Here is a 15,323-nt window from a genome sequence, read left to right as displayed (position 1 = left end):
CGGAAGACCCGAGTAAAAATTGAGAGATCTAATTAGATCTCAGCAGATTCGAAATTTGTTAAAATTGCCATAGAATTAGATCTGATCAGATCTCAATTTTGGCTTAGATCTAATGTCCTAGATATAATTATATATAACCCTATATGTAGATAGATCTGATGTTAGATCTTGTCATATATGGGATATATATCTAGTTACATCTAATTATATCTCATCATATCTTGGTAGTAGAGCTCGACCGAAGCGGGTTTTTTGGCCGAAGCCGATTATTTTCCTCAAATTTGTAATTAAAGAAATTTGGTGTTTTTTAGTTCAATATTATAATATTTTTTTGAACAAATGCATAAATACAACAATAAAAGGTAATTCATTTGATATTATAGTGACAAAACAAGATTTTTTAAAATTTTTTTACGTATTATTTGTATTTGTACTGGGTGTTTTGACTGAGACAAATTCAACACTTGGACAATTCAATATCAAATAAATTATTCAAAAAGCTTCGTCTTCGGTTAATCGGCCTCTTGACGCCGAAGACCGATTCGTGGCCGATTATCGATTTTTGGCCGAATGCCGATGTTTCGGTCGAGCTCTACTTGGTAGATTCAAAGTGGCCAATTTTGAGATCTGAGCATATCTAATTAGATCCAACCATTTTTTTTACAAGGGTGAGGTGAGGGGTAAACAAATCGAAGCCAAGACACCTTTTTTCTAATGCAGCAATTTTTCGGCAATTTATTTATGCAAACGATCCTATAGCGCTATATAATATTCCCTCTTGATGATCCTTCATTTTCAAAATAATCAATGAAAATGATTCTATGAATAGAAACAAAATCCAATTGATCCTTTTATTCAAATAAATATTTATTGAACTATATTAATTTATTAATTGGATCATTGTTTTTATGTCGACTTCAGTCATTTCCTTGATTGAAGTAATTCCAATTGAAAATTAACCCTTTCACTACCGATGTCCACTTAGAAGGACATTCGAAAAAGACACCAAATTCTATTTTCCCACTTAGTTTCGGTTTATTTCTCGATGCTATTTTAAAGTAGAGGCTTTAATGTAAATAACCTATAAACCATAACCATATTGGTGAGGTCTAAAATGCATTTTTATAAACTTCTTTAACAATAAACGAAAAATACGAAAATTTGAGACAATTTTTGTACTGTAACATATGTTTCTACACCCAAAGAAATTTGTTAGTAGGGACAGCAGAAAAGTCTGCTAAAACAGCAGAAAATCTGCTGAAAAAGGGACAGCAGTCACTGTTTGCTGAAATAGCAAACATTTCCTGCTATTTTTGAAGCTCGATTACACTAAAACATGTTTAATTTTGGCTAAAACAAATAAAAATGTCAACTTAGGAGCTATCCTAACATAATAAAAACAATATTTTATGAATATCTATAGTATTTGACCAAAAATCTGAATATTTATCGAATTGAGGCATAACAGCAAACAAAATATTTGCTGATCGTATTTAGGAGCTTGTAAGTATATTACAGTGCAAAAATATACCAAAAACTACTTTTTGTTCTTGGTCTTGCTTTGGGGAAAAATTTATAACCTAAAAATTTTATAAATTGTTGTTTAATAGGCCCTGAAGTACAAAAATATAACAGCAGACATCGACTGCTGTTTTTAGCAGACTTTTTTCTATGAGTGTAGTAAATGGACATTTATACAAAAACTATAGCTGATACTTTTACGGGTTCTTTTTTGTATTTTTCCTCACACTTTGAAAGATATTATAGGCCAAATAACGCTTATTTTCGTAAGGCCATTTGGTCACAATTCAAGAATCAAGTTTTCAGAACAAGCTCATAACTATAGCTCTTGAAGTAATTGAGGTAGGTTTTCAAAATGAAAATTTTTGTTCTACATGCTGTTAGTACAAGTAAAAACAGAAGAAAAAGAAAAGTTTTTATCATTAGGTTTATTTCGGTAGTGAAAAGGTTAAGTAAGGCAAAGGTTAAGTAAGTGCGCAAATCTTAAAATACTGGCATAATTCGATGTTTTCCTTTATTCTTTTGTGTGTTATAGGTTAATCGTATTCAGTCAACAAGGATGACTCTGTATGTGATATCGATGTTAAATTATTTATCGATAAACATCGTCACGTACCGATGTAAGAACTTGGGCTTTCTATAATTGATTATCTCCAAACACTGCTCCGTACCGCCGTTGATGTGGTAAAAAATGAGACCACTTTGCATAGAGCTGTTTTATATCGAAATATTTGTAAATGATGTATGGTGTGCGTTATTTTATTTGAAGTTACGGTTACTCAAAATTATGTTGATTTCTTTGAATGTTTTCATCGGTAAAAACCTCGATCGAGCTTCAAGGGATTTTACAGATTATAAGCTCTACATTTTTGAGTATGAAAGATAAGGAAATTTACTGGTGTCCTGTGTATCGCATTCTTGTAAATGATATAAAAATTAAAGAAATAATATCCCTTTCTCGTTTTGTTTTTGCTACGGCATAAAAAACATTTATATTTTAGCGTCATTTTTATTGTAATTAAATATATAACTTATAATAGTTTTTTTTTTAAATAGACATGTTCATGTTGTATTAAAGACAATCACGTTACTAAAACTATTATTTCTACTTGGCAAACCAACTTGAGTTAGTTATTTGCATATATCTTCCATTCCGTACTTGTTGCCTTTCTTTTTTGTGTAATGCAATTTAAGTTTCCCCTTTTGATCAAAATTGCGTAAAACATTCACAAATAAAAAAGAAGTTAGAACAAAATATCTTTAAATTCTATCAGCGAATAATTATGAGGTATCAGTGATAAACGATTTGAAAATATATTCGATGGAATATTATATCAATAAAAATGTCATATAAGTTTAAAGATATAGTAGCTGTCCATTTGACTTGATTTAAAATGGTTGTATGTATATGTGTGAATTGTAAAAAATTCAGAATGGATATGAAAAGGAATGAAGCATCAAAATTTATACATTGTTTGTATCATAGTAGGTCGTTTCGTTAAGGAAATGTTAATTGATGATGACTTATAAATAATCTCGTGTTCTATGCTATCTTATATTAAGAATGCTGTTGGGGGAAATGAATTACTTCTTCTTTTTCTTCGCATTCTTCTCATTTACCATTACTTCAGACTTGCGTTTTTGATTAGTTTTCGCTGGAGGTGCTGCAGCCGGTGTTGTCGCGTTTTTAGTTACTTTCTTCTTTTTCTCTTGGCGTTCTTTTTCTTCTAACTCGAGATTTTCCCTTTCAATAAGGGTAATAAGGGTATTGCAGCGTCTTTGTAACTCCAAAGCTGTACGAGATTTTATGAACCAATCGAAACGGAATTGTGGTGATGCTCTGTAAACAGTAAATCTATTAGGACTATAACGCGAAACAGTTTGCATTAAAGCTTACCTGATGGCAGCTCGCAATTCCTCATAGACATTCTCTTTGTCGAAGCCTAGTTTGTGCAACATGCATACCAAAAATCTATCTTCGATTTCAGTATAATTTTTACCTTTATTATTACCATATTGTAAACGCAACTGATGGAATGGTGCTCTGTAACGTGACATCTGCGAGGGAACAAAAGTATACAGTATTAAACCACCAAACAACTTACGCCACAATATTACATTCGGTTACCTTTTGATCTAAAGCCTTTTTGATGGACAGGCGTCTTTGTATTTTTCCTTCTCCTCGTTCGATCTGACCCATTATCCTCTCAATATCCTGTAGCTCATGACAACGATTCCAAAATACCGCATTATACTCGATAACTTCTTCTGGTGTCTTTCCCTCTACATCCTTGGCAATATTCTCGATGTCATCACGCCCATACTTTTCATTAGCTTTTATGAATTGGTTAAAATCTCGTTTACTCCAGTTGGTGAAACCGAGTGTCAACAATAATTCTTTTTCGGCTATCTCTTCTTCCGTCAATGGTTCCGCTTCATCGATTTTTCGCTGTTCCTCACGTTGAACTTTTGTAGCGTCCGAGCCGAGTTCAGAGTTTTTGGGGACTTTATATCCAACAGTTTTGCGGAAGTAGTATATTTCCTGATCCAGAATCTCAAACAATCTGGGAGGGAAAAATTGAAAATCTTGAACGATAGGTTGCTTTGGAGGCCTTGGAGCTTTGGGAGCCTTGGGTTCAGATACTCTAAGTGCCTCGCGGAAGTAAGCATCAACGGCATAGTTTGCTTTGCGCTCTCGCTTTGGCGGCTCTATCCAATTTCCCAAAGTGTTTAGCTTCTGTTTTTCACGGTAGTCCTCGCCTTCAAATTGATACACTGATGAGGAAGCCCCTTCGGCCGTGTCCATGGTAAATGTGCGTAGAGAACTCTCCCCCAATGAATCGTACTTGGCCTTCTCTTCGGCAGTTTTAGCTTCTCCCCTTTCCAAAATGGTATCAATATCTTCATCTGTCAATTCAGAATCCTTGGAAGCAAAAACATGATTGGCGCCGAAACGAATAATATTCAACATATCGTCCTTATTCAACTGGGTGCCTGCGTTGTTGGTCAAACGTCCTTGTTGAATAACCATTTTATCCAATCTCAACTTTATCTCAGCTCTTTCGACTATTTTTTCCTCAACTGTATTTTCAGTAATAAAGCGGAAAACGCGCACTTGTTTCTTCTGACCAATACGATGTGCACGATCCATAGCTTGTAAGTCCATTTGAGGATTCCAATCAGAGTCGTAAATGATGACAACATCTGCTGTAGCCAAGTTAATACCCAAACCACCAGCTCTGGTAGACAACATGAAAACGAACTTGGTGGAGTTCTCCATATTATATTCCTGAATTTGACGATTACGATCTTCATGGGGGGTTTGACCATCCAGACGACAATACTGGTAATTACGCCACAAACAGTAATCCTCAAGTATATCTAACATCCTAGTCATTTGAGAGAAAATCAAAACCCTAGAGCCCTGAGCTTGCAACTTAGGCAATAGCTTGTCCAAGATTACCATTTTGCCAGAATTTGTTATTAAATGAGTGTCTGTGGTATAGGGTGGACCGGGTTCGGCTCCGTCGAAAAGATATGGATGGTTAGTACACTTGCGTAGCTGCATCAAAATATTTTGAAGTCGCATTTTCTCTACCTTACCAGCTCCATTCACCACATCAATATCCTTCATTAATACTTTTGTGTACCACTCTCTTTGCATTTTGGACAACCCTACGAATATTTTTATCTCTTTTTTGGGTTTCAATCTCTTTTCGACTTCCGACTTTAGACGTCTAAGCAAAAATGGTTTCAAAACTGCATGCAAGCGAGAAACCAAAGCATCATCGCCCAAACAAGAATTTGTATTGAACCACTCATCGAAATCTTCTGAGGAGTTGAATACATCGGGCAACAAGAAATTCAACAGGGCCCATAATTCGTGCAAATTATTCTGCAATGGTGTACCAGTGATAAGGAGACGATTAGAAGTCTTAAACTCTCTCAAGATTTCTGATAGTTTAGATTTTTCATTTTTAATACGGTGAGCTTCATCAATGACCATGTAGCGCCAGTTGAACTTTTTAAATACCGATTTTTCGCGAATACACATTTCGTACGAAGTCACACATACATCCCATTCACCGGGTAGAAGAACATCACGTATGAACGTATTACGAGCTTCTTGATCACCAATCAAGCAGACTGCCCTTAAGGACGGGCACCACTTGTGAAACTCATTGACCCAATTTTGTAGTGTTGATTTGGGAACAATAACAATGTGAGGGCCAGCTTGATTTCTGGAAGGGTGTTGTTGTAAAACAACAGCGATAAATAAAACAAAGAAATTTTAACCCATCCTTTAATTGTACCACTCGGTTACATTTGATGACTCAACGCAACCAGTATTATTTAAAACTTTGCCTAAATAGAGTTCGTTTTATATGTACGTGTTACTTACTTGAAATGCTTGAGATAGCCCAACAGTGAGATAGTTTGCAATGTTTTACCCAAACCCATTTCGTCGGCCAGGATGCCATTGATACCGTTTTCATGAAGTGAAATCATCCAGTTAAGACCACGTATCTGATAATCACGCATTTCTCCGTTTTTGATATATGCTGGCGAGGCATCGAAACGGAAGATTTCCTTACTTTGTGTATCTTCAGCCAACAGTTCTTCGTCCTCCTCTTGTTCAGTTTTACGATGACGATGGCTGGAAGAAAGAGAGAGACTTTCGAATACTATTTCCACCACAATTATTAATTCAAATCTACTTACTCTGCATTTCCACCGGCATCTTTTTCTTTTTCTTTATCTTTGCTATCTTTTGCTTTTTTGGGCCTACCCTTGGGTTTAGTAGGGCTCTTGGTACTATTGCTCATGAAATGCGTGAAGATCTCTGTTTGTTTCAGCAAGAAATCAAACCGTTTGCAACTATCAGTTTGCATCTTTTTATCATAGCCCTCGTCTTTTTCGCCCGAGGACGATGTTGTTTCTGAAGCGGTTTCATTCTATGGGGAAAATGGACAATTTGTTAATATATGGTTTATGTATGATGGCCCTAAAACACAACAAAGTAGTTTCCTGGAAACTGGTTTATGTATGATGGCCCTAAAACACAACAAAGTAGTTTCCTGGAAACTGCAACCGGAGAAAATTATTCGTATCACATGTGCCCAGAAATAAATTGTCAATTAAATACTCTAAAGGCAATTAAATAAATGCGTCTGTTTTAACTTTTGGAAATCTTGGCGAATATGCCAAAATTTTAAAGGATTGTACATAGCGTCTTTTCTTTGGTACTACTCATAACCTACCGAATCATCTGGTCCTTCAATTTTCTCCTCTTCATTTGACATCTTGGTGTAAATACAATGCTCTATACGCACAAAAGTAACACGAAAATTTATTTATTACTGATCTTTTATATTTTTATAAAAGCAAAAACAAGACACTGAAATAATTCTGCACAACTTGCGACGCGAAGAAGAAGAGTGAAAATGCGAGAAAAAATGCGGTAATTTCTTTAAACAACACTGCTTTGGAGCGCTTTTAAATATGATTGTATCAATTTTGAACGGCGTCATTAGTTTTTTACCCGGCTTTTTTTCTACACCAGTAAAGAATAAGTGTTGCCATATTTCAGTACCTAAATTGGGGTAATAGTCAAAAGGACTAAATCATATATATGCTATGTCCCTCTAATATTTTTTACTAGTTTTTTTAATATAAATTCTCTTTAACTTCGAAAAGATAAAACGCTGTAAAACACAGCAATTGTTCATTTTGATAGTTTGTCAGAAAAAAGTGCTAAGATACCAAGTCTCAAGTAGGGGTTGTCTTCAGTCAAATATTTTACGTTCGTTCTCAAGAACGAAATAAATAAAGAAAAACAAAATTTCACGTTCTTTAAATTAATTTTTATTTCCACTTAATTTATTTAAAATATATATAGAAGATTAAGTTACAATTTTTATTTAAACTAGAATTAGAAAACCATAATGGAAATTTTTGATTACATATCAATAACATGATTTCTTTTTAGGACTTTTAGGTAAAAACACGATTTCTATAATAAGAAAAAGACTCATCAAAGGAAAAGGAGAAGGATGCGGTCTCTCAGGAGGAAAAAGAAGGGAACATATTGCTGTGTAAGAAATCTTTATGGAATGAAATTCATATCATTGCAGTAAGTCAACTTAATAACAAGCACCGCAATTACTTGCACAATGGATATATTATCGCTGCTTAGTTGTAAAATCTTCTATTGAATATTTGACGGCATCATTCTAGAACTGTTTTACATATTACGCTATGGAATTGTGGTGTAACATTTAATAGGAAAACGAACTTCTTCAACTTGGCATATGTTCACAAGCCAGTCATGCTTCAATTCGTTGTCATTGATTGACAATGATTTCAATGAAAGATCCTACTCCCTTTTCGTTTTCGCATTCGTATCGATACTATGTAGTAGAATACTTTGCAAAATATATTTAGAATGCTATTTTTGCATAAGGGCAATCCAACCGCCACTCATTGAAAATAGTCCACTAAATATTTTAGTGCAAACGACTCTACTTCTAAGACCTTAAATTAGGCACTAAAATTCCACTACTGATACAACTATAGTAAAAAATATGATGAAAGCACAAAATGATGATCCTGAATTACTGGCTAGACTTTGTGAACAAGTCGTTGCTTTACTTTGTGTAGTCGCCAAATGATTCAGACATTCTCTCATCAATTTTTAACCGAAAACATTTGGGCTATTTTGCTCGCTTGCCCTTTGATAAACTCGTAACTATTTACACATCCTTTTTTGAATCTATCCGTTTTACTGTGTTGTTGGGTGGATGTGTGATGATGGTGGTCAATACTTTTTCCTGTATTTGTTTGAGGTGCCGCTATTGCTGGTACATGGGAAGTATGTTGATGGTTTGGAAACATTCTTTGAAGGACGTAATTAAAACCATTAGCAGTTTTTTGGCAATTCGATTTGAAACGTTCAATGCCAAAAGCCCGAATAGCTCTAGAAAATCCGAATACCTGTGAACTAATGTAAGCTCGTCGAACAGCTATTGTGCGGCCATCCTGCTCTGAGTATTCAACGATTTCATCAACTTTCTGAAAATAGAAAAAAAGTAAAAGCATAATTTTAGTTAACTTAATCAAATTGAAAACTGAATGATGTTAGGATAATAAGGCTATCAATATTTAGTTTACAATTAACCTTACCATAATCTTCTGGAATCCAATGTTTCGTGTGAATGTTATCAAAGTCTTATTTTTAGGATCTAGGACGGAGTCTTCAATAATTTTAACGGGAGTGTTCTTATAAAATCGTTCTCCCCATTTGGGGACATGATTTGTTTTGGACAATATTCGTCTAGAGTATAATTTCCCATCCCTTATTTCACGTGAGATGGTATCCTCTGTTAAAACATGAACACTGCAAAACAAGTACAACAATGTCATTCATTTTACAATAATATTTACGTATTCGTATTCACCTTGAAGGATTGGGATACCGATTCCAGTAAGCTTGTACCACCTGCTTCCAAGTGTAATCGAAGACAGTTTCTGTACGATGATACGAAGCTGTAACCATTTTGTTATTGATTTTTGTTTGATCTTCGTATTTGACGTCAATAATATCCACCTTTTTATTGGTTGACGCACGCACACATATAACACAAATCACCAACCGATGTTAATCTAAAAAAAAAAAAATATTGTTAGAAATGGTTTTTGTTTTGCAATCTTATCGCAATGTTCCATAGACATAAAGGAAAAAGTTAACAACCAGTTAAAGATAAAAAGCCAGATTGAAAAATATTATTACCGCCTTAAGCAACAATTTCGTTTATTATGTTGCAATGATACTATATCACTACTAACCCTGAGCACTATAACTCAACTAGAAAACATTGGGTAAAAATAGACGCAGTCTGTCGGCAAATACGTCGTACCACATGCAACCAGAGCATTATTTTGTGCATTCAATGTTTGTTGTTAATTAAATAAATAGATATAAAAACGAAAGATAATTGCCTCACTACTCTTGAACCCACTCTCCGTGCGAAGAGTCACGTTGTCTTTAGAGAACAACAAAACTGGCTGGGTCCACAGCTGATGAGGAAAGTGAAATTGTCTCTCAAAATGTGCAATGATGCTGTTGCTAACCTATTAATAGTCTTACCAAATGTTATTCAAATCCGAAATCCTTTCCTTTTCTCAGCGTTCTGCAAAATATTCTATTCGATAATTAGAGGCGGTGTTTTGAAGTCCAGAAGTTTCGTAATCACCTTCTTTTAGTCATTCACACATTCCAGTTTTTTTCTGGGGGTAAGGACACATAAATCAAAATATTATGATCCTTATGTTAATTAAACCCTCAATCCTTATAGTTTAGAAACTCACGAATATATTAAGAACCTCACAATTCAATAATTTTCAACATATTCTCCAAATTCCCAATACAAAATATTTTTGTTGTTGGTGGGGGGAAAAAGGGTTGGGGACAATTCACTCACTATGAAAGAATAGCACGCAAAAGAATGCTAAATGAAAGCGTTGGCGACATTTGTTTACGCACCATACCACAAATCTCGTTGAATTTAACTGACAGATAAATCGACGTAACTAATGATGTCAAAGCCAGAGAATAAAGACGCCAAATATAGCAGGCGCCGTCTTTTTTGCCAGTCAACGCCGCCAATTCATTAATAATGTCAATATTTACGACAGGAAAATAATGTTAATTGTGAGACTATCAGTACAAAATTAATCAAATACTAATTATTAATTTCGCGTTCATATTAAGATTCATACTTTAACATTGGTCTCCGATAAGAAAAAGACAAATCGATAAATGCGTTAAATACCCGTAGACGATATCCAAATTTTGTCTAAAAATCGCCCCCCATTGGCGAGAAGTTGTACTCTTCCAAGTTGCTAAATTAATAGGTTGTTATCTTTATTTTGTGTCCATTTTGTATCCAGCAAAAAAATTTGGAAGTTCTTCCAAAGGCATAACATTAAAAGCACTTGTTCTTTTAATGTTATGCCTACCCAGGAAGTTCTTTTAATTCAATTTTTTATATCTTGGGTTTTTCATACTTTTAATGAGTAATTTTAACTTTTTTGTTTCAAATAGGTTAAAAATAGAGTAAGAATTCATAAAATGGTACAAATCATTTAAATTTTGGCGAAAAAAGTGATAAGTCCAATCTAAAAAAATGTGAATTTTTGAAAATATTTGAGGTCAAACGTTTCCGACAAGCGTTAGAATCCATTAAAAATTATAAAAATTATTTATTTGACAAAATATCACAGAATTTTTTAATTTACATCCAAAACATTGAATTCGGATCACACCTAAAGAAGTGATGCAAATTCAGTGCAACGACTGTTGAAATGGAGGACTTCCGTCCTATGACAAGATCATGTTAAATTCATCGCTTGTGCGTCAATTTTGCACCACTTCCGGATCCAAAAAGAACATTTTCATCACTTTTTTGGCGGCGCTTTTTTACTGGGTAGTAATCGTACCCAACATGAATTTCATAAAAATATTGCTTTTAGATCTTTGTACATTTATTAATTGCTAATTCTTCAAAAATGCAAAAGCCACAGATTACTTAAGAATGCCCTTATCACTACAAAAACCACAACAGCTCTTTTCCTAGTGACTTCGGCCGTTTCCCTAGTGACTCCGGCCGTCTACCAGCCAGTGTTTTATAATCCTTGACCGATTTTGTATGTTTGAAAATATATCTAAAAAATATTATCTATATATACATTTCAAAAAAGTATCAAAAAGCCCCTTCATATCATAGTGATGGCAAAATACTTTCAAACTTCTTGGTTACATTTCCCATCACACTCGACGATTTTTACAGTGTCACTATGGTAGCGATGTGGATAAAATCGAATTTTGAAATGCTGACAGATATAGTATGAACGGCGCATAATTAAGAAATTTATCAATAAATATAAATGGCAAACACCCCAAAAAATTGTTAGTAGACACGGGTTGCTGAAATTACAAACATTGTATGGTATTCTTTAAGCTCGATTACATTAAAACAAAAATGTATTTGGAATATGTTTTTCATTTGCCCAAAAATATTTAAATGTCGTATTTAGAAGCTATTTTTGGTACTTAAATACTTTGGATAAAATTGTAAAACTTAAAAATTATAAAATTTTTGTTTGCTAGACCCTGAAGTACCAAAATATAGCAGCTAGGGCTGTCATTCGGGATCGATTTTTATAAATCCCGGGATTCGAGAGCAAAATATATTGATTCCCGGGATTTTTTTTCGGGATCTCAAAATTTTCGGGATCTCAAAATTTTCGGGATTTTTTAAATACATCGCCAAAAATTGTTATACATTAATCCAATTTAGTTTAATTCAATTAAAAAAAAAACACAAGAGTAAGTTAAAAAGCAATTTCAAAATGCTATCATATTTATCAAAACATTTTAAGGATTTTGATTACATTAGGTATATTTTCGTACACTTGTGTTAATCCTTTTGTACTTCATCGTTTTAGGTAAAAATATCAAGACATCCAAATTTTTATCAGAAAAACGCGATCTTGTCATATTGTCGTTTTACTCATTGCTTTTTATTTTATGTGGCACGAATTCCATTTCACATGAACTTGTTCACCTATCGTTTACTTCAGTTTTTGATCAAATTAAATTCTTACTCAAGGTGTACCATAAATGTTTATTAACTCAATTTGTCGGGTATGAAATCTAAGGGCCGTTTGCACTGAATGAAGACTCCAATTTATTAATAAATAAAGCTAAAAAGCCACAAATTCAACAAATTGGAATTATTTTTTCGGGATCCCGAAAAATCCAGGGATTCGTGATTAATCCCGTCCCGAAATCACGGGGTTTATCCCGGGTGACATCCCTATTAGCAACACACCGACTGTTGTGATTAGCCGACTTTTTTCTATGTGTGCATTTTAATTTTTCATGAATTCTAATGACTTCAATTGATTCAAGTCAAAAGAAAATACAAAAGTTCTACCAGTGTATGAAGAAAATCTTTTTATTTTATTTTTTCGTTTTCAGTCCTCTAATATTGTAAATACATATTTCTAACTACGATCACCAAAAATTTCGTTTCGTTATTTTGAGAAAAATTAAGATTTTTTATACAAGATATATTCTATGTTACAAGAGCCGCTAGATTGTTTGTTCTTATTTTTTTTTTAACCAAACTAACACATGTTCTAGGGAAAGAAGTAACTGCTTTCTCATTTTCATGAGAGTTTTTGTTTTTTTCTACTAACAAATTTGTTTGGGTGTACTACTGATCAAGGAAATTTAAGTGTAATAATTGGTATAGCAACGTGGTTTCAGACCATAACATATGCATATAAATTTTCAATTTTGAAAGTGTTACACATTACGAACTTTTATTTACTATCGATGATTGATATTCTAACTCCCGTCTACCGTCTGTCTATTTCTTTGTGCATTGCATAAAACCTAATGCGGACATAACGTTCCTCTGGCGGTATCGATTATTGATTATTTAATTAACGGCATAAGAAAACAAACACTATCACACCACAATGGGGCGATACTGACATTGGTAATGAAAGTCGAGGTTAATGGCAAGAAGAATTACAATTTACCCACAGATGAAGGTTGAAGAGACATCTTTTTTGTTTCTTAAATCACACATTTAAGCAGTGCACAACGCTTATTAGCTATGTCAACAAAAAAAATGGAAGATCCCAATAAACACAGGATGAGCGTTTTTCAAATGCAACACCTCTTCAGTTTGAGGGTAAATATCATTTTCAACATAAATTCAACTTGACTTGAAAAAGCTCATCTTCAATTCATCTTCAAATTGTTTGCGAATTACAACCAATTTGGCAAAATGTTGACGAAAACTTTGAAAATGTGTTGAAGATAATTGGAGAAAACTTTGACAAAACACTACCCTGAAATGCAACGAAAAAACCACATGGTTTTCAATACTACTTTTGACAACAAAGTTCGTGGAAGAAATACAAAAATGTGGAAATTTTTTAATAATCAATTGAAATTGCTTATAATAATTGGTAAGTAAAACTAAAACACGAAATTAAAACTTTAAGGAAGTCACTAAACTCAAATCTCTTTGCAGACAACTAAAATATTTGGATGCTGATTCTTGGACACATTAAGAGGCTGGCCGATGAAAAATGGTAGTGGCTTATCGAGAAGAGAAAGTTTCCATAAATCAAAGTGCAACCAAAAAAACTTGGTATTTATGCTTTTCTATATCAACAACTACTGGATGATAATTCGAAATTCACAAAATAACAAATTAAACCGATGATGCGATATAAATTAAACTATCGATGTGATATAGTTTAATTTATATCGCATCATCGGTTTAATTTGTTATTTTGTGAATTGAAATTGCTGGAAATTTATTCCAATTATCTGGACATCAAGTTCCTGAAAATTGCCAGTATTTTAATAACAACAATTTTGTAACACCAACGTTCTTGAGGAAATCACGAAGTACGTGGTCAGTTGGAAGAAATACAAATTGGTAAGTCAAAATAAAAAGTGAAATGAAAACATAATGGAAATCACAAAACTCGATTGTTTTGCAGAAAACTAAAATCATTGAATGGTATATTCTTGGAAGATGTTGGCCGATGAAAAACCGATGAAGGAAACAACAAAGAAAAGTTTTCAGAAAACTTACAAAGTGCAACCAATTAAAACAAAGTGCAACAATTCCTATATCAAGAACTTCTGGATGAAAATGTGCATCATCGGTTTAATTTGTTATTTTGTGAATTGAAATTGCTGGAAATTTATTCCAATTATCTGGTCATCAAGTTCCTGAAAATTGCCAGTATTTTAATAACAATTTTGTAACACCAACGTTCTTGAGGAAATCACGAAGTACGTGGTCAGTTGGAAGAAATACAAATTGGTAAGTCAAAATAAAAAGTGAAATGAAAACATAATGGAAATCACAAAACTCGATTGTTTTGCAGAAAACTAAAATCATTGAATGGTATATTCTTGGAAGATGTTGGCCGATGAAAAACCGATGAAGGAAACAACAAAGAAAAGTTTTCAGAAAACTTACAAAGTGCAATCAATTAAACCAAAGTGCAACAATTCCTATATCAAGAACTTCTGGATGAAAATGTGCATTACATCAATTTACATCCCGTCATCAATTTCATATTTTGTGATTTCCTCTTGCTGGAATCTATTTTAACACACAAGCCAGCAAGTTCCTCGATAGTAATTATTTCAAATTGCCAGCATATTAATGACACCAACATTATGGAGGAAATGGAATTATACATGTAAAAATGTTTAAGATATTTAAAGTTGTATTCATAGTTTTATTTATTAATACGTTTAATAAGATAATTACATTTTGATTGGTATTATATTATTATTTTTATATATTATTAATGTTATTTTTAAGATTATTATATTTGTTAACGAAAAAAATAATAAAATTTACAAAATCCCTAGAAATTTAGTATTGACTTTCAGTTAGAACTAGGATTGACTTTCATACAAATTGTGGTTTGAAAGTATTCGCAATAATGGTAATTTTTTATTTTTCTCACATTGAAAACTGTTTGAGAAATTATTGAGTAGCGATGCATTTCAATTTGAGGATTACAATTGAGAAATTATTGCTATTGTGTTGAATTTTACTGTTGAGGGTAATGTCTGTTTTTTGTTGAGAACGCGATTTTCTCAACAATTTCTCAACTTGAATATTACCCTAATCCTTTGAAAAAATGTTTGAAAAATTATTGAATTTTAGTATTTTTCAAACGTTTGTGTTTAT

General features: G+C 33.2%; 2 protein-coding genes and 1 long non-coding RNA gene across 8 annotated transcripts; 1 reads left to right on the top strand and 2 right to left on the bottom strand.

The window, feature by feature from the left end:
• Positions 1-2,510: 2,510 nt before the first annotated feature.
• On the bottom strand, positions 2,511-6,975 carry LOC142237544 (chromatin-remodeling complex ATPase chain Iswi-like). The gene is made up of 6 exons (XM_075308908.1): positions 6,783-6,975; positions 6,244-6,476; positions 5,924-6,178; positions 3,650-5,762; positions 3,419-3,579; positions 2,511-3,361 (listed from the first exon to the last, which is right to left on the bottom strand). The coding sequence occupies exons 1-6, from the start codon at positions 6,822-6,824 to the stop codon at positions 3,106-3,108; spliced, it is 3,060 nt and encodes a 1,019-aa protein (XP_075165023.1). The 5' UTR covers positions 6,825-6,975; the 3' UTR covers positions 2,511-3,105.
• Positions 6,976-7,363: 388 nt separating this feature from the next.
• prel (preli-like) lies at positions 7,364-9,995 on the bottom strand. 6 transcript variants are annotated; one of them, XM_075308903.1, is made up of 5 exons: positions 9,889-9,995; positions 9,668-9,807; positions 8,979-9,183; positions 8,704-8,917; positions 7,364-8,592 (listed from the first exon to the last, which is right to left on the bottom strand). In XM_075308903.1, the coding sequence occupies exons 3-5, from the start codon at positions 9,074-9,076 to the stop codon at positions 8,209-8,211; spliced, it is 696 nt and encodes a 231-aa protein (XP_075165018.1). In that variant the 5' UTR covers positions 9,077-9,183; positions 9,668-9,807; positions 9,889-9,995; the 3' UTR covers positions 7,364-8,208. The 6 variants fall into 6 exon arrangements, with proteins under 6 accessions (XP_075165018.1, XP_075165020.1, XP_075165021.1 ...); XM_075308905.1 differs by having other exon boundaries at positions 9,668-9,722; positions 9,774-9,968; XM_075308906.1 differs by having other exon boundaries at positions 9,668-9,710; positions 9,774-9,968.
• A 3,240-nt stretch (positions 9,996-13,235) lies between these two features.
• On the top strand, positions 13,236-15,001 carry LOC142237543 (uncharacterized). The gene is made up of 4 exons (XR_012722504.1): positions 13,236-13,566; positions 13,632-14,045; positions 14,110-14,438; positions 14,503-15,001. It is a non-coding gene; the product is annotated as an uncharacterized LOC142237543 (long non-coding RNA).
• The last annotated feature ends 322 nt before the right edge of the window (positions 15,002-15,323 follow it).

The sequence above is a fragment of the Haematobia irritans genome, chromosome 5 (assembly GCF_050003625.1).
Source record: "Haematobia irritans isolate KBUSLIRL chromosome 5, ASM5000362v1, whole genome shotgun sequence".
NCBI classification, from domain to species: Eukaryota; Metazoa; Arthropoda; class Insecta; order Diptera; family Muscidae; genus Haematobia; species Haematobia irritans.
Note: the sequence above shows the minus strand (reverse complement) of the source record. Positions and strands in the feature narration are given on the sequence as shown.